This window comes from Salvia miltiorrhiza, chromosome 1 (genome assembly GCF_028751815.1).
Source record: "Salvia miltiorrhiza cultivar Shanhuang (shh) chromosome 1, IMPLAD_Smil_shh, whole genome shotgun sequence".
Taxonomy (NCBI): domain Eukaryota; kingdom Viridiplantae; phylum Streptophyta; class Magnoliopsida; order Lamiales; family Lamiaceae; genus Salvia; species Salvia miltiorrhiza.
The window spans coordinates 69,309,931-69,333,661 of NC_080387.1; the positions used below are offsets into that span (position 1 = coordinate 69,309,931).

At 33.8% G+C, this 23,731-nt stretch overlaps 3 protein-coding genes, 1 long non-coding RNA gene and 1 other non-coding gene across 7 annotated transcripts; 3 read left to right on the plus strand and 2 right to left on the minus strand.

The window, feature by feature from the left end:
• Positions 1-202: 202 nt before the first annotated feature.
• Positions 203-1,894, plus strand: LOC131005485 (uncharacterized). The gene is made up of 3 exons (XR_009095277.1): positions 203-547; positions 1,431-1,493; positions 1,578-1,894. It is a non-coding gene; the product is annotated as an uncharacterized LOC131005485 (long non-coding RNA).
• Positions 1,895-9,157: 7,263 nt separating this feature from the next.
• LOC131005486 (D-ribulose kinase) lies at positions 9,158-13,559 on the plus strand. 2 transcript variants are annotated; one of them, XM_057932487.1, is made up of 9 exons: positions 9,158-9,297; positions 10,040-10,290; positions 10,444-10,583; positions 10,692-10,944; positions 11,036-11,168; positions 11,594-11,682; positions 12,229-12,506; positions 12,785-12,854; positions 13,080-13,559. In XM_057932487.1, exons 1-9 carry the CDS (start codon positions 9,216-9,218, stop codon positions 13,275-13,277), a joined length of 1,494 nt encoding a protein of 497 aa, XP_057788470.1. In that variant the 5' UTR covers positions 9,158-9,215; the 3' UTR covers positions 13,278-13,559. The 2 variants fall into 2 exon arrangements, with proteins under 2 accessions (XP_057788470.1, XP_057788471.1); XM_057932488.1 differs by having other exon boundaries at positions 10,049-10,290.
• Positions 13,560-14,679: 1,120 nt separating this feature from the next.
• On the minus strand, positions 14,680-14,751 carry TRNAP-CGG (transfer RNA proline (anticodon CGG)). The gene has a single exon. It is a non-coding gene; the product is annotated as a tRNA-Pro (tRNA).
• On the plus strand, positions 14,703-17,032 carry LOC131005487 (uncharacterized). Of its 2 annotated transcripts, none has more exons than XM_057932489.1 (3): positions 14,703-15,360; positions 15,948-16,154; positions 16,575-17,032. In XM_057932489.1, the coding sequence occupies exons 1-3, from the start codon at positions 14,854-14,856 to the stop codon at positions 16,650-16,652; spliced, it is 792 nt and encodes a 263-aa protein (XP_057788472.1). In that variant the 5' UTR covers positions 14,703-14,853; the 3' UTR covers positions 16,653-17,032. The 2 variants fall into 2 exon arrangements, with proteins under 2 accessions (XP_057788472.1, XP_057788473.1); XM_057932490.1 differs by having other exon boundaries at positions 14,822-15,360; positions 16,580-17,032.
• A 174-nt stretch (positions 17,033-17,206) lies between these two features.
• On the minus strand, positions 17,207-22,630 carry LOC131005488 (protein DETOXIFICATION 46, chloroplastic). The gene is made up of 14 exons (XM_057932491.1): positions 22,058-22,630; positions 21,825-21,919; positions 21,617-21,725; positions 21,479-21,534; positions 20,845-20,900; positions 20,139-20,277; positions 19,893-20,030; positions 19,748-19,816; positions 19,551-19,661; positions 19,169-19,297; positions 18,659-18,736; positions 18,049-18,120; positions 17,818-17,880; positions 17,207-17,735 (listed from the first exon to the last, which is right to left on the minus strand). Exons 1-14 carry the CDS (start codon positions 22,482-22,484, stop codon positions 17,634-17,636), a joined length of 1,644 nt encoding a protein of 547 aa, XP_057788474.1. The 5' UTR covers positions 22,485-22,630; the 3' UTR covers positions 17,207-17,633.
• Between the last annotated feature and the right edge of the window lie 1,101 nt (positions 22,631-23,731).

The following is a 23,731-nucleotide window of genomic DNA, read 5'->3' on the forward strand; positions in this document are numbered from 1 at the left end:
TAATTATTTAATTATTTGTTTGATTGCATTATTTATATTTTAACTAATTTTAAATCATGAAAAGAATATTTATATAGCATGTTCGTAAAATATATAGTCGCGCCCCTAGTTAGATAAAGAATTTTAGATTACAGATTATTAATTTAGCAAATGAAAATTTTTATGCTCAAGTTGATCATTTATAAATATTTACATAGTTCTCTACTTTTGGGCCATAATTGAACATTTCAAATTGTCTATTGGGCCTTATTTCAAATTACTTACCGCCCTTAAGAGCCCAAAACTCTGGTTATCATTTTCAGTTACATTTTTATTAATTTCTCCCTATCCAGCCGCAATTCTCGATTTTTCTCATCCTCAGCCACACATTTTAATTCTTAGGGAGCAAGTATTTGTCCTCAGCCACAAATTTCACTTTCAAATCCTTGAAGAGCAAGAAATTCACCCTATTTAAACTTCAATTCATCCCCAATTCGTTTTTTTTCCTCATCTGTGCACTTCACCGTATAAACTCAATCGGCTACTTCTCACTGCACATCATCAATTGGTAAATTTTAATTCTTGTAAAGAGCTTATGTAATTTTATTTCAGCATCTCAATCGTTTCTTCCAATTCATGCCAAAACCAGATTTTCTACGAGAAATCTCATTCTTCAAATCCAAAACATGCATACACATCATCAAATCTATTATCTATATTTCATAAGAAATCAAATAGAATTCATATCCATAATTTTTTTACAGAAAAAGGAAATTAGAAAAATTGGAATAGAAAATAGAAGAAGTTGAAGAGGATTTGGGGCATAGGGTTTAGAAGAGGAAGAGAGGGCGTCTGGTGGCTGCTGCGGTGCTGCTGTCCCAGCGGCGCTACAGCTGCGCTGTTGACGGCGGGAGTAGAGGCGGCAGCTGCTGGCTGCTCGCCGGAGCAGGGGGCGGCGTCAGATGGTTGTCTGGTCGCGACGGAGAGAGAGGTTGGGGGAGAGAGGAAGGCTGGGAAGAAAGGGGGTCAGGGAGAGGGAAAGGGAGGCTGGGAAGGAGAGGGAGACGTCGGGCGGCGCCGCGGTCGGGCGGCGGCGGCGGAAGACGAGGGAGAGAGAGAGAGGGTGCGCTGGTGTGTGAGTGTGTGTGAGAGTGTGCGTGTGTGTGTTGAATAGAGAGTGCAGAGAGGGATTTAAGAGAGAGATAGAGAGATGTTGGGCTTTAAGTATGGGCTTGAGCCTTATTTGTTTTTAATCTATTGGGCTTTTGACTTAGTTAATCTTTTAATAGCAAGTATAATTTATTTAAGCCCACAATTATTTCTTTAATTATCATTTCCTAATTTTTAGTTTTTTTAAAGACTTTCATGAATAATTTTCTAAAGTATAGATTATTTTTCTAATAAAGATCAATTAGGCCCTTATGTTTTATTATTTGAATTTATATGACTAGGTGCGGCGCGACTAGGAACGTGAACTTTAAATTCTCGCAGTTAATTTCAAGTTCAAGTTACAGGTGTGGGATTTATTTCAGTACATGCTGTGGTTAATTGTTGTCCATTTTAATATTATGTGTTTGCCATATGTGTTGTAAATTCAGTTATATCGCTAGGGGCCCGCTCAATGGGTCCAGGACTTCACCGTCCTTGGTATGCCACAATGCGATTTCATGTTACAGTTAAGGTTGCAACCTATTCGCCAGGGGCCTGCTCAATGGGTCCAGGACTTTAAAGTCCTTGGTATGCCACCGTGCGAATTTCAGTTATCAGTACAGTGCAGTGCGTATGTGTTGACCATTTTATTAACGTGGACAATTATTGCATGTTTCCCACACTGAGTATATTTCATATGCTCATCCCATATTTAACATTTTCAGGTAACTAAGGTTGGAGACGCGTGGAGGATCGAATGGGCGCGTCAAGTATATATATATTTTTTTGAAAAATATGATGGCGTAGTTACATCTAGCCTTTTGCTTGTATAGTTTCAAAGTCTAAAACTACTTTTGAGATTTTAATATAACTTATCAGGTTTAATGTTATCATATTAGTTTTTCCTCCATGGCTGGCCTTCTTTTAAAGTTATTTCAAATATTTTATTTAGGAATTTATTTCTTTGAATTTCTTTATAATTTAAATCCTTATGTTTTTCGCTATCAAAAGTCATTTAAATTCATTTTAACACTTTAATTAGATTAGGGTGTTACAAATCATTTCCTACCTTTACCGGCTTAATCAGCTCCTTCTCAACAGCTCTCGTGATCAAAGAGTGGAGCCCCTCCGCTGCAATAAGAAAGAGAAATGGGGAAAGCGGATCCCCCTGCCGTAATCCTTTTTCTAAACACACCTCACCAGATGGAGATCCATTCACCAAAATATTCGTCGTCGCCGAGGAGATACAACCTCGGATCCATTTCCTCCATAATGGTACAAAATCCATTCTTTCAAGCATTAAATCCAAGAAATCCCACTCGACGGAGTCATTAGGTTGTTGAGATTGAATTACATGAAATTACCCAATTTGAATTGGTTCAAAATTAATTTTGTTACATAGGATAAGCTATAAGACTTATAAGTCAATAATATTTGTATGTGACCCAGCCAAATAAGATATCATAAGATTAATCTAATCTAATCATATATAATCCTTTAACTCAAACGGCTTCTATAGATATCCACTTTTCAAGATTCATCCACCATCCAAGTATTTTAATTTATCTTTTTCTCTCTCATTATTTTTTTAAAGAAATGTTAAATTGCATATTTTTTTTTTCTGTAATGTATCAATAATAATTCCTCATCCCATGTGATAACTCGAATATCCGACTTAATGATTTTTTTTTATCAGAAAAGATAAAAACTAAAAAAAAAACGGTACCAGAGGTACCAAGGCAGAAGCCTTAAAGCAGTTTACAAATCAGGTTATTGGAGCACCACGCATCCAAATCCATCTTAATATCCGACTTAATGATTGAAGGGAAAACGTCTTATCAATTGAGTTGTTGTTGTCAGTACGTTGATTTAATGTACAATAATTATTGTACGAAGTCATAAGTCTCAAGTTTATATTTATTATCTTATTATTTTAAATATATTTATTCATTCATAAAAAATTCATTTCTCTTATATAACCTGTGGTATCTTTAATCTTTATGCTCTGCGTGTTGTGTGATGCTATCAAACAATTTTTTGCATTTACCTTTTAAAACGGATGGATAAAATAGTTGGAGCATGAATATGTTGTGACATCAACTTCACCAATCCCCTAGAAAACACATAAGCCTGCAAAGAATGTTCATAATTCATCCTCTAATGTTCACGTCGTTGAAAATATGTTTAGGTATGAGGTAACATGAAACTGACTTGTTAAAAACAAGACCCAAAATATTTGTGCTACATTATCATGGATGAGTTTAAAATACGACAACAATTTATATTATATAAATAAACGATAGAGTTTTTGATGAGTTCTCTAGTTGGTATCCAATGGCACAAACTATCATTTTTCAAATAAGAATGGCGAAGAATTTTTGGAGGAATCTGTTTTATGATTAAGATACTAGTAAGCCCACTCACGTGATACACGGCTATTTATGAGTTAGATTAATTAATAACAAAAAATATGTTAATTTAAATATTAGTATTTGATTTATATAATAACAATATTATCAACTCAATGAGTATAATATTAAATTTAATTAGTACTGTATAATAATAATAATAATAATAATAATAATAATAATAATAATAATAATAATAATAATAATAATAATAATTAAATATGTATACTAATAATTAAATTTATAGATTGTAAAGCAAAAATAATTTAAGTCAGTCTCATTTTCAGCAAATAAGACTAAACCATCAATATAACAAAATTAATAGTCAATCATTTAATATAACAATTTTGGGTTTTTAAAAACTCAAACAATATTATTATTATTAAAATGGAGAGAGTATTATATATAAATTTGAAACTATATCAAAACACTATTTGTATAGATATTTAGTTAAAGAAAAAAAGTAAAAGTAGAAGGACATAATAATTATTTGGAGATGTATAGGTTACCTATTAATCCATAATCTCATGTAATAAAATTATCAATGCAAGATTGATGATTGAAACAACCATTTATAGATTACAAGCGTCGTGCATTTTGGCACATTTTCAATTATTTTAAAAAACATATTTATCGTTCAATGAAACTATTAAATGAATCATATTCTAATATTTATTAAATAATTTTAAAAATGAATAAAAAATATTTCTTAATATCAGTCACTTGGATTTTATATCAGTCGATAAAATTCCTTAATATCATTATTACGAAGGAAAGAGATGACCTTATTTATTTATGTACTATTTATTTATTTTGAGGGTGGTGATGGTTAATTTCCATCCGTTTGAATAAATAATGTTGATAAGTTGGGGATTTTTGTGGAAGCAACGTTTTACGGATCTCATCCATAAAGATAAGAAGATAGTGTAATTAAAGAACGGCGTTGGTAAAAGGTGGAGATATAATTACGAGCAAAAGATTCAAATGTTGGATGACAAGCTTTTCTCAACTAATCCAAACCTAACTTAAAAGGTATTAAAAAATAAAGTAGAATAAATTAAATATTCCCAACGACGAGAATAACATGGATCCCAAATGGCGTGGCACGAACTAATGTGGTTGGAATTTAAGATACATCTTTGCGAGCTGTTTAGATATTTTCTCACTATCCCGAATAAAATACTTTTTACAAAAAATTATCTCTAATAAATTAATGAATTTGTAATTAATGAAGTGAAAAAATGTGAGCTTTAAGATTAAAAAACACTGAAATTCGGGTTTGACACATTCAACATTTGAATTCAAATTCATAACTCAATAGTCCTAAAGGGACACCAAGCGGTGCGATCTCCTATCTCCGAACAGTCAGGTCTAGGGTTCAAACTCTACCACTTCCCCTTCCCCAAGTAAAAACAAAAGAAAAAAAAATATAATTCAATACTAATATCATTCATAATTAAGTGACTCTTAACTATGTAAGACCGTCTCATGCATCAAATATGTGGGACGATTTATAATTAATAGATATACCAGTGAATGTGGATTTATAGCTAAACTTCAACTAGTTTCGCCATGAGACGATTTTAGATGAAACTCCAAATTTTTTATTTTTTATTTTATTGCGAAACTCCAAAATTTTTAAGTATTTTTTATTAAATCATTAATTCGCTCAGTGATTAATGCACGGACACACTGTATAAGATAACGTGGCGGTTGCATAGGTTGTAGGCTGAATGAGACGATTCATTAGACTTGTCTTGAATCAATTATAATTACTACGTCATTTAACTCAATAAATAGTCATGGCTTAAAAAAACTCAATAAATAATCAAAATTTAGCAAAATCTCTCTCTCTCTCTCTCTCACACACACATTTGTTGCTTAGAATATTTCTCTCGACTCTGAGAGTGAGTGAGTAGAAGCCAAGATACATGTACATGGAAACTGATGGTCTCAATCAATCATCATTTATAATGAGAAATAGGTGTCTCATGGCACATGCAGATATGCATCTTTTTCCAACTATTAACATATTTGTATTTTTATTATGAGTGGGCCTATTTATAATTCCATGATATATTTTTTTGTGATAAAATAATTCCATGATTGTTGGATAGGGCCAGCCATATTCCCATAGTAAAGATGTGATGCGATGAGGCTTTCAACAAGTTACCTCATGTGGCCATAATTTGTACCTTGGCTGATTTATGATTCAGTTGGATCCATTTACATTCAATATTTATGATTTAATTTTCATTTAAAAATATATATTTATGATTTATTAATGAATTCACATTTTTCTACTATTTCAACTTCCAGCAAGAATAAGTAATATATTGAAAACATTTAGACCAAAGTTATAGATTCAAAATGATTTGATTGACCAGATAAATAAATGAGCACTTACCATCAAAAAGCCAATGGGCTTTGAAGACAAATTTTAAATGATAAACTCAGCAGATGTTGTTTTTTTTAAAGGAAATAAAAAACTTTATTTAATTAAATTAAATCGGAATGAACAATATCAAGAAGTTAAATAGGGAACTCAAACTTTCAAATCAAAACATTTTGAGAAACCAAAGCAAAAGAAGCGTGTTTATAAACCGTGCGATTAGCCTCCCACCAAACATGACAGAAATCGAAAACCACGTACTCGCGAGCATGAAGGAAAACTTATCTCATCACATAAAGAAGTGGAACCTCTATACGTACCATAGAGCGGATGGTTTTAGCCAAAAGTGAATAGGAGAAGATAATAACCGGGCCTAGAGATAAAGCACAAATTAATTAATGGGGAAACTCACTGTGTAAATAAAATAAAATAAAATAAAAAAAATTGACACTCGCTTAAACTGTATGATGATTAATGCATAACTGTACATAATTGGTACTATATGTTTATGAGCCATAATTTACAATTAAGCTGAATCTTACTATTGTTTTCTTATTTCATTTTATTTATTATTTTATTTCATTGCTGTCATAATCGTACACAGTTCATATATTAATAAGAAACCGAAATACAAATTGAAATAATAAAAAACTTGCAAACCTTTTGAAATGTATTACTGTTGGGTTTTAATTCAACACATTTATGGATCTTAAATGCCATTATTCGAAGTGTCCACGTACGTTTAAATTCTAGTAATAGGTAGGTCTACCAGTCTACCAATGTACTCTTGTTTCTTTATTAGATTTGAATGTTCGAAATTTGACTAATGCTGGGAGAATTTCCACTTAATTAAATCAAGAGTATTCAAATTGGCCATTATTTTAAGTTGGTGTAGGGATTGAACTATGATCTCACGATTTTCTCTCCAGCATTTTTTTTTATATAATTAGAATTACAAAAAACATTTGACCAAAACCTCTCACAAAAGAGAGTCTTTAAATGATTCAATTTTGTCATTAGAGCAAGGGTTGATTGGCATTTTTTCTCAAGGATTTAAATTGGTAATTTATAATAGTAAAATTATGCGATCTAACTATTTTTCTTTACTCTTTACAAATACTGTATTTTTTTTATTAGTTATTCAAATCTCTAATGATAATGCTTTAACTTATCTTTTGAGAAATTATGCACGCCAACTAAAATACAATTGTAATTATTGTATTGAATCCAGTAAAGCCCAACAAATAATCAAATACATTAAGGGTAGAGCTTCTAACTTTTATTGAGACTCTAACTTCGATATTTTGACTCGTATATATAGAATTCCACCAATTTATTTAGTTTTATAAGATTCATATTGATTAATTGGATTACTATAATGATCAAAAGATCGATAGAAAGAATGAAAGAAAACAAACTATTTGAGAATGTTGCACAAAAATTGAGAATTATATGGCCGAAATCAATGACAATTATAGGTCTAAAGGCCCAATTAGCTATTTCCTGAACTAGCGATTTATTAATTTAGCAGCAAAGTCGCATCAAATTTAACATATGCGGGTGCGTTCACTTTAATAAAAAAAAGGTGAAAAATATAGCTTCACAACTTTTTTTTTTTGTTATATGTTATTTGTAATGAATAATTTTTTTCGAGCAATATAGGAAAAAATTCAAACAGTTTATTTTTCCTTTTTATTCTAATTTATGATAATTTAATTATGAGGTAATGGTGTGATAATACTCTTACATGTTTTCCTCTCTATAAATTACGAGATAAAAGTATGATGTGATAAAATCATCTCGTCCTTTCTTATTTCTAATTTTTTATGATAAATTTACAATTAAAGTTAAAAGAAAAAAATAAAATGATAAATTTACCATTAAAGTGAACGCAAATATCACTTTAAACTCTAAATTATTTTCATTATATTAATTACACACTCAAAACTACTGAAAATGTTTTTTAAATCACAAATCACAGATTTTGTATAAATTACACTTTCTATCTATCTTTTGGGTCCCCAAACTTAACATTGCTTGTAGGATATCACACTGTATTAACAATTATTAGTCTCTTTTAGCTTACATTGAACAAAACAATACATTGTTACGTGCCTTACTAATTGAAAAAAATTCAATGTATTTTTTTAATCAACAAAGCATAAAAGATAAAACGGTGTCATTTTTTGTGTCATATAATAATAATTACACTAACATTTGCACCATATATATGCAATATACGAGAAATATTTTAATATTTTTATATTTATATGACATTGATACCAACTCAATTATTATATTTATAAATATAATAACAAAATCTAATTTAACTGAATATATATGAGCTGAATATTTAAAAAATAAAGAAGAATTCTCAAAAATAGAAATTAATATTATGAAATGGCAAAATAATTAAGTTAAAAAAATGAAAATAAAAATAAAAAGTGTCCCGCCCAAGATGCTACATATTCCTTTTCGGGCCGTCCCAACGAAGATGCTACATTTCTATATTTGGCAAAAATAAGGAATTTTAAACACTTAATTAACACTAATTAAGTATTTATTTATTACCTTCTCTCTTCTACTTTATCACTTTATTACCTTCTCTTTCTTACTTTATCACTTTATTACTTTATCACTTTATTATTACATACTTAAACCATTAATCTACAACTCCTTAAATCCCGTGCCGAAAAGCAAATGTAGCGTCTTGGCCGGGACGGAGGGAGTATATATTTATTCAAAATAAATATGCGAGGGAAGACATATATTTTTTCAATTTTAATATTTAAATAAATATAATTTTTATATTTTAAACAAAATATTTACATAAAATATATCAAATCAAAGCTCTTATCGTAATCTTTAATTTGATATGCACATTAAATATTTTATAATTAGTCGAATTTCATAACTTTAGAAAGAAATAAGATAAAAAAAAAAAAGAAGATAAAGAAAAAATATAATTTACAAATAAACATTTAATTTTATCATAACTACAAATTGTCACTTAATTTTAAATCAATTTGAAATTGATTTCAAATTGAAATTTTAATTTTTTAATATAGTATAGATAATAATAATAAAAAAATTAATATACTGTGATATTGAACGAGCCACAGCAATTTTTTGGATAAAAAAAAAATGAAAAGAGTTATAATTAATACTACTACTTATAAAATTGATAGTTGATTATTTTAAAAATATTTCCAAGAGGGAGAGAGAAAGATGGGGAATAAAATGGCGCTGAGATTTTCATTATCCGTAGTTGGAGCATTGCTGAAGAAATGGTGGCCTCACTTTACGGTTGCACTTGCACATGCTCGTTGCTTCTTCACCAGTCTATCTCCCCATCCCCAAAATTTCCTAGTAATTTATCTCTTCATTAAATTCAAACAATTTTATAATCACAGTTGCCTTTCTCATTCTTGTTTCATCATTGTAACTTCGTTAAGGCGTTTGATGAATCCATTCTATAATAGTATATCATGTCTTATTGACGATACTGTGAGAATCGCATTTCTACAGAGAGAGAGAGAGTTATGATAACTTGTTTGATCTACTTCGATTCCAAGTTTATCTTCAATGTGGCTGTGTTTAAGTCGTTTCATGGCTTCATTACATGTTATATCATACTCCCTCGGTCCGCCAAAAGTATGGCACTTTGGCCGGGCACGGAGATTAATAAAATTGGTGATGATGTTGATGTAGTGGAGAAATGGTCCCACCACTTTTTGAGATGTGTGGTTGAGATTGAATTTGGGGTGGGTTTTTTGTAAATAAAGAGTGTTTGTAAGGATAAAATATAAAGGTGGATGGTGGGACCATGACTTAAAAAGGAAAGTGGAATACTTTTTGCGGACGCCAAATATAGTAATTGTGCCATACTTTTGGCGGACGGAGGGAGTATATGACACGGCATTAGTAAGAATTTTCATTTCCAGAGAGAGTGTGTGTGTTAGAGGTAGCATGTTAGTTAATCACGAGAAAAAATATGTAGAAAATCAATGCAATGCATTACTTATTGGAACCGTAACTGAAGAGAAGGAATCTAATTGAGTAATTTATAATTATATTAGTTGATAATCTCGAGTTTTGAGTTTGCCCTTAGTTGTTTCAGGTAATTGCTATAATGCAAGAAAATCAATTTCAACAACTTCAGCATATAATGCCCTAAATAAAATAGAACCAAGAATCATTAGTGTGAGAGCTGGTAAAGTGAATATGGTTGATGCTGATCTTGAAGAAGGGGAAGAACTGTATCTTGGAATGGATTTTGGCACGTCTGGTGCTCGGTATGCTCTGATCAACGAGGAAGGCATGATACGTGCTGAGGGGAAGAGAGAGTACCCCCTGTATATGGTAGATTCTCATTCTTAATTTTAGTTGATATCAGTTCAATTTTCACAATTTCACATATTTGTGCTTCCTATGTTGATTATTTGATTGATAGTGGCAATTTCTTGCAATTATCTGTGTCATGTTTTTGATTGATTGCTTGTGTATTCTAGAAAGAGTGAGGAAACAGTAGATTGGGTCAAATCATGGAGAACAACACTTTTCAGTCTCTTGGAAGATATCCCAGTTAGCCTTCGCCCCTCCGTTGCTTCCATTTCCATTGATGGCACTTCAGCAACAACGATGATTGTTGATAGGTTAGATTTCTAGTTTTCTAATATGGATTTTTTTTTGTTTGTTATTTTCTAGTTCACTCTATTAGTATTTCATTTCAGCACAGTATTCATCTTTCCATGTTGATTCAGCAAAACAGGCGAATCATTGTGTAGACCTTTCCTCTACAATCAAAGTTGTCCAGAAGCTTTGCCGACTGTGAAGGCGATTGCTCCTGCTAACCACACTGTTTGCTCTGGTTCTTCCACGTTGTGCAAGCTCGTCTCATGGTGGAGTTCTCGTGAGACGCCTCAAACTTCAGCAGTGTTGTTGCATCAAGCAGACTGGTTGTTGTGGCTTCTCCATGGAAAGATTGGAGTATCTGATTACAACAATGCTTTGAAAGTATATTTTCTTTGTTGCCTTTGTTTCTCTTCATAGATTGTTCGTTGTGACTTGTTGACATAATAAAGATTTTCCGTGTAAACTGTGGCAGGTCGGTTATGATCCTGAAGTCGAGTCATACCCTCTGTGGTTGCTCTCTCAGCCATATGCTAGTGTTCTGCCTCTTGTACAGGCACCCGGAACCACAATTGGCTCTATGAAAGAGAACATCAGAACAAGTTATGGTATGTTTGCTACTTTTTGTAGCTCTAACATTTATTGAGCAAACTTGATAATGCACATCTATATTCCAATTAATGCTCTTTGAAAGAAACTCTGGAGAAGAACGGAAAAGAAGGCTAGGCTGTCAATTCAATTTCTCACTCCATCATCATGGCATTGGATTATGAGAGTGTAAAACCTTGCACATTGATAAAAATTGAAGATGACTCACTCTTGATAAAGCTAGGCACTAGGCAGCATTTCTTTTACAAATATTGTTGCTCGATAGTGAATGTAAGCAAATCCATGTACCACTTGTGCGAAGAACTTATATTTATGAAAAGATGACCATCAACCACAATTTTCTCTTAATGGTGGTAAATTTATTATGTAATCTAGCATCTTGAGTAGTTTTTGTTAGTTTTAAGGGCATTTTTATTGTTGTTAGGTTTCCGAAAGGATTGTGTTATCTGCACAGGGACGACTGATAGTATTGCAGCCTTCCTTGCAGCACGCGCTGATCAACCTGGAAAAGCTGTAAGATTCTAACGGCATATATCTCCCATCAATTCGGGGGTGTTCACTTTGGGTGATAGGATGGATGAAAATAATATAGGTTGATCTGTCATTTACTGCAATGGATTGATTAATTATTTAACTTGTTTGAAATACTTAGTCATATATTTTATCAATCTAATCTATCAGACAAAGTAAACGTCAAAAGGAACAGGATTTATGGCTACACAAATTGTTGAGGATAGTCCTCAGATCGGCTCCAAGACGAACTACTGTAGGGAGTTCGCTAGAAGCCTAGAACCATTGAGTTCTGAATATGGCAAAGTATATATGGTGAAATCAATGTTATATATGATGAGATGAAAGTCAAAATGCTAGAGATATCCTCTTGTATTTGATATATGCTCAACCTCAGATTGAGGAAAATGATCATCATACTGTTTCAGCTTGTTTTCATATGCAGCACATCTTTGATCATTTCATCAGCTGCACTTACTTTCTCGAACAATCCAATAATTTTGATCATGTAATGCATTCTGAACTTCTGCTCGAATCTCTGATGATCAGGTCACATCTTTGGGTTCAACTCTCGCAATCAAACTACTAAGCACTACGCGTGTGGAAGATGCGCGTTTTGGTGTGTATAGCCATAGGCTTGACGATAAATGGCTCGTTGGAGGAGCTTCAAACACAGGAGGAGCTGTTCTCAGGCAAATTTTCACAGATGATCAGCTGCAAGAACTAAGCAAGAAGATAAATCCTGCAGAAGCCTCTCCTTTCGACTATTATCCCCTCGTAGATATTGGGGAGAGGTTTCCTACTGCTGACCCGAATATGGAACCGAGGTACTCATCTATTTAAAACGTTAGGCACTCCTGCCCTCATGAATAACGAAGGAGGATTGATTGCCGCAGATATTTTACATGAGTTTTACAATGTCAGACAAGTTTCTGTCTGAGAAAATTGAGGATTTTGTAATTGCAATGTTTTATTGGTATAAAAATCGTGTTAACCTTAACAATAAATTGCTGAAATCTTCCAAAGTAGTCACGATATTTAATACTAGCATCGCATGACTATATATATCGTGTTATATAATCACAGTGATGTTTCGATATTTCAGGTTGCATCCTCGCCCAGAAAATGATGTCGACTACCTACATGGGATTCTAGAGTCCATTGCTCGCATTGAGGTGAAGAAATTCACACACAGCTCGATTTTGGTTTTTTTACTTTTGAATTGTCGTTACCAAAGAAGAAAAAAAACACACTCAAACAATTGATTGGAGGAGAAGCGTCTTACTAAGAGTCTGTGCTTCGTCAGTTTGTCGTCTCATCATTCAGCTCTATATGGCATTAGTTATATCAGTGTATAATGAGGTTAGATATAATCATATATGTTATTTATGTCATGTTAGGCAAAGGGTTACAGCTTGTTGAAGGAACTGGGAGCTACCCCTGTTGATGAAGTCTTCACTGCAGGCGGGGGTTCGAGAAATGAGAAATGGATCGCAATCCGAGAGCGCGTTCTGGGTCTTCCCGTGGGCAGGGCGCTGCAGACGGAGGCTGCTTACGGAGCTGCATTGCTAGCCATGAAGGGTGCTGCACAACTATAGCCAGATGGCTCGGAGGGGGAGATTGTTGGAGGCTTGGAGCCGATGAGCTTGATGGCTAGTAGCAAAATAGTACAAGTTTAGTATTTCGATTGGAATAATTTTTTTGGAATGCATTGGTCGAGATACGTATATATATGACCTTGAATGCCATTAAATAGGAGATTGATGTATACAGTTTTTTTTTTTCTTTCTACAATTTAAGGAATTTTAATCAAGAAGAGATCTTTATGAGTTGTACTAAATAATCATTTCCTATGTAGCCCGTCGAATTTTAGCAGAGAATTATTTGTTTCTGTGATTATTAAACCTTTTAAGCTTTTAAACTCATGTCAAACACGATTTTTCTAAGTTATACGACATAATTACACCATTTTTTTTGAGGCAATTACACCATTAAAAATGTAATATTCGATCATAGATTCATAACACAATATTGAGAAAATTTTCCTCTTTTTTGGCTCGCCCTTTCAATTTGAAAAACCCATGAATTGACGTCACTAATGGATTTATTCTGAATAGTGATCGAATACCTGGTTTCGTTATTTATCGTTACCAAATTTTATGTAATCTTCAACTTTTCCACAAGCATTTTCTTAGAGTCGAAGGCATAATTTTTTATTTTTTTTTAAAGAAAAAGATGCATTTCCATTTCCAACTAAATTATTGTTTTGTTTTATTTATTACCAAATTTTATACAACTAAAGTATTGTTTTGTTTTCCAACTAAAGTACCTGTTTTCTTTTTTCTTTTTTTAAAGATAAAGATGCATTTTCTTTTTTTTTTATGAAATTACATTATAAATAATACAAACCACACACACCCCACCTAGTGTTTATTGTGGCCGAGAGTACTCGAACCTGTGACCTCTTGGACAACAGGCAACCACCCTAACCACTAGGCCATCCCAAGGGGACAAAGATGCATTTTCTTATCAGATGGAAAGTGGATTAGCTCTCTAGAGACTAATATAAATGTATCATAGTACTATAATTTTACAAATGAGGATTTTTTTAAAACCAAAAAACTTATAAATGAGGAGTTGCGTATTAGACGGTTTGAAAAGTTTTAGTAAATGCCAACATGAATCTAAACAAATAAAACTCTGGCAAAATTACATATGGGATATGGCCAATCTACATCTATGCTTAAGAAATACTACTACATCCAAATTTATGTTGCTGTTTGAATTAGGGTATTGATAGATACCAATTTGAATCTGACCAAACAAAACTCTAGCAAAATTACATATAACCAATACATCCAGACATAGTTTCTAGAAAAAATGTGACAATTAAAATAGTGAAAAATCAAAATTCAGTGTCAAGTTTATCATGCAAGTTTTAGCTATATTTTTCAATGAAATCTAAAAAAGATTAAAAAATATTTATATATATAATAAAAAGGGGTGCTCCGAGAATCGAACTCGGGACCTCTCGCACCCGAAGCGAGAATCATACCACTAGACCAAGCACCCGTTGATGATTACATCCTCATTGTATGATATTTGATTCATTTAATTTGGCCGATTATATAAAGCCGTTTTCTTCCAAAGAGATTGAATTCTTTTAAAGCGGAAATGGCTACGCTGGCCTCCTTTTCCCCGCACCTGATACTGCACCGTCTTATCCGCCGCCCCGCCGCGCCTTCGTGTCTCCGCGCCGCCGTATTTTCCCAATCCAACAAATCCTTTCCTCTCCTCCGTGCGGCGCCATTGTTCACCTCCTCTCGGTTCATCTTCTCCTCTTTCTCGTCCTCGTCGCACTCAATTCCGCAGCAGCAGTTTGCAATTGATGCAGCTTTGCTGGAGGATGTACAAACTGAATCGGAAGGGGAAATTGATGCAGATTCTGCTTCTGCTGTTGCGGAGGTTTCGAATTCTGAGGTGATTAAAACGGCTCCACGGCCTCCTCTTCCTCCTCCTCCGCCGCCGCCGAGTCTTAGCGTGAAGGAGAAGAAGGAATTGGCTTCGTTCGCGCACAGTTTGGGGAAAAAGCTGAAGTCACAGCAGGTCGGGAAATCCGGCGTCACAGAAACTGTTATTGGCGCGTTGATTGAAACGCTTGAAAAAAATGAGCTTCTCAAGGTAATGCTTTATTTATGAATAAATTTATTATCTTTTAGGAAGTTTTTTAGCTATTGAAATAAGGTAATGCTCTTGTCATTTTAATGTGTTTGGTGGTTTTATATTTTTCAAGCTGAAGGATTAAAAATTTATAATTATTTTGGTTAGTTCTGGGCTTAATTCTCATGTGGAATATTTAGTGCTTTGCTATGATTATGAACATCCGAATTTTTGAGTTTGATCATTGATGTAATGCTATTCCATCATAATCCTCATTTTATTATTGTGCTTTACAATAAGCTGAGTTTTTTTCTAGTATAATTGTTATTCTTATTCTTATTGCTATCATGTAATTTGCTCTCAATGTTTATTGTAGCCAAATCTTTTGCAGCTTTATTAGTAAGGATTGAGTTTGATCATTGATTATTGTGCTTCTACAGTAAACTGTGTTTTTTCCTAATATAATTGTTACTACTATTTTTTTGGTTATTGGTATAACCATTATTTCTTCAAAGCATGCTAGTACTCTCAAATGTTTATTGATGGCCAAAAATCTTTTGCGTTTTTTCTTTTTCTTTTCATATGACTTTAATCATTGTATGGTACAGTTGAAGATTCATGGCACATGTCCTGGAGAATTTGAAGATGTGGTGAAGGAGTTAGAAGAAAGCACTGGTTCGGTAGTCGTCGGCCAAATTGGTAGAACCGTGATTCTCTATAGGCCCAGCCTGAGTAAGCTAATAGCTGAGGAGAAAAAGAAACAAGTTCAGAGAGACTTTTTGAGACGACAAGCGGCATTCAAACAATCCCCTCAGGTCTGTTTTTTGTTCCCATCGAGATTTGTTACTGGTTGTAGTGTTTTGAAAGAGTAAAATATCAAGCTGGACTTTTTGTTAACTCAGCTTTCTCTGAGTTTGTTTGTGCCTGTTGGCTGTTGCAATTTCTCTGTAGTTGCAACTTGCAACGACCTTTAAATGTGGTAGAGAACTAGAGATCATATCTGAAATTTTATGTAGTTGTATAGATTTCCTGAAGATAGACATGACAGATGTATGAAAAAACAATCCGCTGAGGTCTGTTATGTGTTTCCATCAAGATTTTGTTTTGTGCTCGTCATTTTTTTAGTGTTTTTGAAGAGTAAAAGACAATGCTGCGTTGTATTTAGTGATTTATTTATCATTCTTTAAGTTAGTTGATGCCTGTTTGAATCTCTCTGTTGTGTGTGAAAATCACAGAGTAGGAGACCAGCAGCGGCGCCAGGGCAAGAACCAAGACAAGCTGGTCGTGGTAGGCGAGGAACTAGCAGAGTCTGAGGTACCGGTGAAAGTTTCTATTTGTTGGTTGCCATTACTAGATGCTTGTTAGAATCGAACCTATCAGTTATTTTTCAGATTAAAACGAATCAAAATTGATATTGATAAGGAGTTGGTGCATGCATCCAATATCAAGGGATTGAATGAAACCATTGTGATATAGCTGTTTTGGAATTGGATCAACCAAAATCCTGACCTCATTGCAGACCATACTTGTTTAAGTGGTCTGGAATTGTCTTTCGTAGTTCGAGGCCAAGAGCTTTTCTGCTTGTAAGATTTTTAGTGTTGATGAATAGAAAAAATGAATATGTATAAATTGGTTTCTTAAGCGTTGTGAATGAATTATTGACCTAGCTTCTGCGCGGTTTATGAATAGAAAATCTCAGTCTTATCGTTTTTGCGATATTTTGGTGAAACGTCCATATACGATATATTTTTATGAGACATTATTGACCTAGCTTCTGAAATTTGGGTTCGAGACATATTGAAAGATTGTGTATCGACTTGCGAAAAATTAAAAAGCTCGACATCATTGAAGAGAACGTCAAATATCGTGACAAAATATGGTTAAGAATTACTAATTTCACCTTTAAGAATTCAATATTATATGGGTGATACAGTAGTTTACATGGTTTACTTTGATATCCTAAGTTAAGCTTATATGTATAATACTTTTAGTTTTTTTTTTAGGAAACACTATATAATACTTTTAGTTGGTGTTTATACATTACACGCCAACAGATTATATATGCTCTAAAGTAAAAAAAAAAATACTTCTACTTTACAAATACAACAAGCTGTGCTACTAATACAACGGGTAACGATGAAATGTGAAAAAGGAACAAAAAGGATATAGCAGCAGGCGAGGGAGTAACTAATTGCGCAACTCTTCACGCATGCCTTAATATGAGTTTCATAAGCAACAGAGTCTGTGTTGTTGTAAACAACTGCACAATTGACTGCAATTTTGAGAGTAGAGTATTATACAGATTTCAGCTTCCCAGTTTGATAGTGGGACAAGTCCTCGGAATACAGAAACCCGCTTGGTAAGGTGAGACGACGCAAGGCAACAGAGAATCGTGACTGGCAGGAGAAATAAGAGCTACGTCATTACAGAAGGTTTATGCCGATACAGAGCAAGTTTTGGAATGAATAACCGACTTACCCATTGGAACGCGACGAGTGTGAACCAACATCCAGCTATTCCATAACCACTGTTGCTCAAGAACTACACATTTATGAAATATTTATGTTTTAATAAATTCAGAGAGTGGGTTAACTGGTCCATAGGTTGGAATAGCTACTCGTAACCAGAAAGGAAAAAACAAATAGATCAAATGTTTTAATCAACTGTTGGTGCAGTGAGTAACTTGAGCCTTGAAATTGAGATACTTACCAGCAGGATAAGAGAACCCAAAACAAAGATCGCACTCATCGACATGCTAATGAATTTCAAGTCGCGTCCAGCCTGCATAGTTGACGTGTAAGGTATTGTCAGCTACAAGAGTATACATCCATGAACAGTGACTTAAATCAAGGTCATAGACACAAACAGCTGCCAAACGTATAAGAGTAACAAATGAATTCTCAACTCATTCAGAAGCTCTTTAACTGATGCATTTCAACCATTCATGATTAGGGAAATAGGAATCTAAGTAGTAACGGAACTTCTGGTTACACCAGGTTGAGTTGATACAGGTTTTAGATCCCTTTGTCTCACAGCAATGATGGGTCTAATACTCACACTGCATGTTTTCCTCTAGTATACTTGAACTATTGCAGTAAGGTGTCAAATACGAGAAAGGATGGGGGATAACTTGGAGGTAGTATATTCAGCCAAAACCTGAATGTTTCCATCAATACAAAATGATAATCCATATCTTTCCATGAACCAACACATCATTCTTCAAATTAAATTATTAATTCTCATTTCTCATCGCATTTAGTGATCTAGATGCAGACTCTTCAGTTGATAAAAGAACAAAGTAAAGATAGAGCTGACATACCATCAAAGAGCCCTCAAGGCTGTGAGTAGCGGGTGTGATACACAGTGCAAGGAAGTAAGGTATCAACACCTTGTGCATCTGCGGCATACAACATACCTTTGCTTCAGATTCAAGAAAATTGAACTTCCATGATAAGCCCAGTCGCACAATTAACTAACCACTCTACCAAGAATCTTTTACGTTTAGCTTGCATAAAATTAACATAAATGATGCATCACTTCCAATGTAATGTTTGTGTGCATAACAGCTTCAACATGCAATTTGGAAGGACAAACATTACTATTTGAACAGAATAACAAGGGGTTACCGAGGTATACTCAACAAACAAGGCCCATATTCTTCACCAAATACATTTAATTAACTGAATACCATAATGAACAAACTAGGCAATTAACAGTAACCTACCTCGACACCTACACATGACACCTATACTTTTGCATGCGTAGCATTCATCTAAATATGTGTGTGTTTGTCTGTGTCAGAGACAGGCAGAGAGAGAGATTAACACACCTCCTGTATAACCTGAGGATCAGGGGAGAACATTCTAGGGAATAGCCAAGGAATTGATACTCCAATTGATCCCAATATCAGTCCACTTATCACACCAATCATGACTAGTGACTTCAGTAATGCTCGAGCCTGTCATTCCACATAAGCTTTTGAAGGAAAGTATTATGAAAATTGAACAGACAACTATGTCTTCAACCAATACAAAATCAGTAATGAGACATAAAAAAGATTAGTGATGCAACATGTTCCCTATGAGATCATCCAACAAAAAGTTCAATAAAATGCAATTTAGTAAATGCTTCAGCAGCTTGCTAATATAGTAAAGTGAATAACAGAATCTGCATCTACTAACATTATAAATATGTACGGTAAGAATCATAACCTTTGGTAAATTCCGATTAACTCCATATATCAGCTCGGGCATGAAAGACTGGGCTGTTTGTGAGAGAGGCTCGCCAAATACAGTAAACACGCAGTACACTTGCATCATGACCTAAATAAAAGGAAGTCGGTACTGTAGCTTGTCAAGGATGAATTATGTCATTATACAGAGAAGATTATTGATAGATATAACCAAACCTGATGAGCAGCAAGAGTTTTGGTACCCTTTGATGTTGCGAAGTACACAAGTAGAGAGTAAAACATCACCTAAACTAAAGTGTGTTAGAAAAATAACAGGATAATAAGTGAGAAACCGAAGTAGAATTACGAAAGGCATAAAAACCTTCGACATCATTGTCACAAAGACTGGAGCTGCAAGCATGAATATCTCAAGGAGTTGATCAGGAGATGGAAGAGAGAAGGCATAACCATTATATCCCTTATTATTCAGAGCTTCAATCATCATGTAAGCTGCAACAACCTAAGACAAGTGAAAATTAAATTCATATAGTTCACGAATATGTGGAAAAACATACAGCTTCAGAATTCATACAGTGTACTATGAGATTGGGAGGCAAATTCAGCATACCTGAGACACCATTGTTGCCCATGCTGCCCCAGCAATACCATATCCTAAGAATCTGCATAAGACTATGTCGCCAATGCCATTAATAGCACTTGCGGCAACCAAAGCCTTTAAAGGACCCCATGAATCCTTCATTCCTAAACTGTGTACAAAGACATCCAATTTAGGGGGAAAAAAGAAACAAATAGCAACAACAACAAAAGAATATTGCATTAAGAAACTAGACAAAGAAAAACTAGTTAACGAACAGACCAATTTCAAGATTTTGAATATGCTGAAAAGTACAGAAAGCTATGAGGTATACAATCAATTTGCAGGTTCTAGGTTGCTTTCTTTAAAACTACATCTATTTAAGACCTAAACCTCCAGTGAGTCTTAAGTCACAAAAGTTAAGACATGGCCTTTTTTTTTAAGTTTGTCTTACTAATCATAGCTAGAACTGTGAAATTGCACACTAGTAGAAGACAAAACTCATGAGATCAATCCAGAAAGGTTTACTGTACATAATAAAATCTTACAGAGAAAGTCAACGTATAGGAAAAATAAGTTAAGAATGCAATTAACCAACTGAAAAAGGAATTAACTTGAAAATTCATGAAGAGTACAATTAAGGATACGTAACAGCACTAAGATGCCATCAAGATAACGCATGATTAAGAATGATCAGGAACACATTCTGCAATAAATTTATAAACATTTGATGTAGGACCTTGCACTTTGAGCAACCCATCCAATCAGCACTGCTGGCCATGCTAAGCCCCGAATCTGGCAAAAAATCATAGATTTCATAAACGAGAGAACAAATTTCCAAAATGAAATGGTTAAAAATATTATTTTCCAGATTCTACAAAAAGTTGAATAAAAAAAGAGCAAACAATGCTAGCATTAAAGACTTGACAAGCAGTCAACAGATTTTGCATAAATAAAAATGCATGGATTGATTTTGCAGGAGCAAGGAGTTGGATCTCCTGGACATGAATTACAGTGAGGTAGAGCTAAAAACAAAGAAGATGGAACTGAAAGGGATAAAAAACTGAATGCTACACACTAATGTTTAACCATTTGAGTAATTCTTTCTGTGCATGATGAAAAGCATCTCTCAACGTAGATAATTATTTGGGATATAACAAGAACACCTTAGTAGGAAGTGACTTCTTCTAAAGAAACCCCATAATAATCATCCAATTCTCACTCAAACTATAATACTACGAATTAAACCATACTAAGTGAGACTGCAACGCATTAAAACAACTTTCATACTCAAACAAGAGAACAAAGAAAAAACTAGAAAATGTAAGTAATACAAATATCTATGGATGAGGCTTGGGCCACGAGCAGCAAACCTGAACATATGTGTTTGCTGCAGCTATGATTTCCGGATTATTTGCCCCCGTGAAAGCTGGAGATTGATGAAATGAAACTCTCAGTCCAACTTAAAAATTTGACAAATAGCATTAAAAGCCGAAGTTGTCCTTCTTTACCGGTCAATCCCCAAGAGCCAAAGCACCTTGTAAAGAAAAGCATCAAAAAGCCACATGCCAATCCAACGCATAGCAAGTTGGATATCTGGTGCTGCACCTCATTTTTATCCTGCGCCACTTAATTGTATAAAACACACTTCACATTTGATCATACCAATATAACTGGATTCGGCACTAAATTCAATGACAATAACACCTATATACAGACCTTCCTAGCAAGAGATGTGGCAACCAAATTTGAAGTAGCAATTGAGAGAAACATAAACACATAACTCGTGTAGTCACAAAACACCGTACCCGGTCCTGCAAAAATCTCAACCTAATAAATAGTAACATTCATCCGATTCAACGATTTAAAAACAACCTGAAGTAAACCACAAACAACACCACTAGTACTTCAAACGGAAAAAATAAAATAAAAACGGTAAATATGTATAGAACCTAATGCAGCAAGCTCAATGGAGCTGCATTGACCAATAACAGCAGTATCAATTAAACTCATTAACGGAGCACAAATCCACAGCCCTGCTGCCGGTCCAGAAAACTTGGCAATTTCCACCATCTGAATCCACAAGCTATCATTCTCCGATAATTCATCTATGTTGATTTCAGAAACCTCTTCTGACAGCTGCGTTTTCTCGACTGCAGCTAATATCTCGTCGTTTCCTTCCTCAGTTGATGAGATTCGAGCAATGCTTTCTGCAACTTCATTGCTCGGAGAAATGCAATTGAAAATTAAATTCGTATTGTTTTTTTGCTTCGAGAATCGGAGAATGGGTGTAGATAGAGTGGAAACTCGATTGAATCTTCTGTTTAGGGTTGGCGGATTAAGGTGGTGTGGATGGTGAATTGGCGCCCTTAGATTCATGCTGCACAATTTCGTGCCCTGCAGTTGAGAGAGAGAGAGAGGCGCCAAATGATGAGACGAATGAAGGGACGTTGGGGAGCGGCGTTGAAATAAAAAAGAAAATGAAATACAAATACTAGTATTACACGCACACAATATATAATACTCCCTCCGTCGAAAATAAAAAGAGCGTGTGTTTTTATTTTTTTTGGAAATTAAATACTAATAAAAAGAGTGTTATATCTTATAAAAGAATGGATTATATACTTCACACGTTTTATTACACCCTATTATATTAAGTACGATATTAATATTTTATATATATATCTCATTCGTCTATAAAACATTTTTCTAATAATGAGAGTGGACATGAGATTTAAAATAATCAAATTGTGTATTTGAAATAATGATAGCTAGTAAATAATAATGGATTCATTAGTAATAATATGAGTAGATATATGAAAATTGTAAAGATAATTAATAATATTATTTTAAAAATAGACTTATAAAATGTTTGGTGGACAAAAGGAGTAAAGTATTTATTTTAGGGGAAGGAGAAAATATTACAATCAAATACATCACATTTTATTTCATGACATTCTATTCATTAGTTTATTTGAAAGTAGATAGCCGCATAACATTGCTTAAATTTCCTTCTGCGTCTAGACTCAAGAGCGCACATCCTTCATTAATGAGAGGTTGTGTCTCATAGGCATTTTTCGGTCAACTATGAGTGTATATATATATTCGTTTTTTTCATTATTTTGACGCAAATTCTCCTGTGCGACGGTCGCACAGGAGTGCGACGGGTTGACCCGGCCCAAACCCGCCCTCCTGACCCGGAACCCGCCTAAACCCGAAATCCGCCCAAACTCCTAATTATTACATTTGTGCATAACAATTGTTACTTTTCATAAACATAATATATACATTTGTTCATATAAATGTATATTGATATGTATAATATTTTATATTGAATGAAGGTAAATATTTATATTAATATAAGTATACATTTGTGCGACCAAATGTATATCTTATGCTTAGGGTTTAGTTTTCACCTATTAGGGTTTAGTTTTCACCTATTAGGGTTTAGTGTTCACGCTTAGGGTTTAGTTTACAGGGTTTAGGGTTTAGTTTATAGAATTTAGGGTTTAGAAAATATAATACTGTATATTAAATGAAGGAAAATACCTATATTTATATAAGTATACATTTGTGCGAACAAATGTATATATCATGCTTATTAAAAGTAACAATTGTTATACACA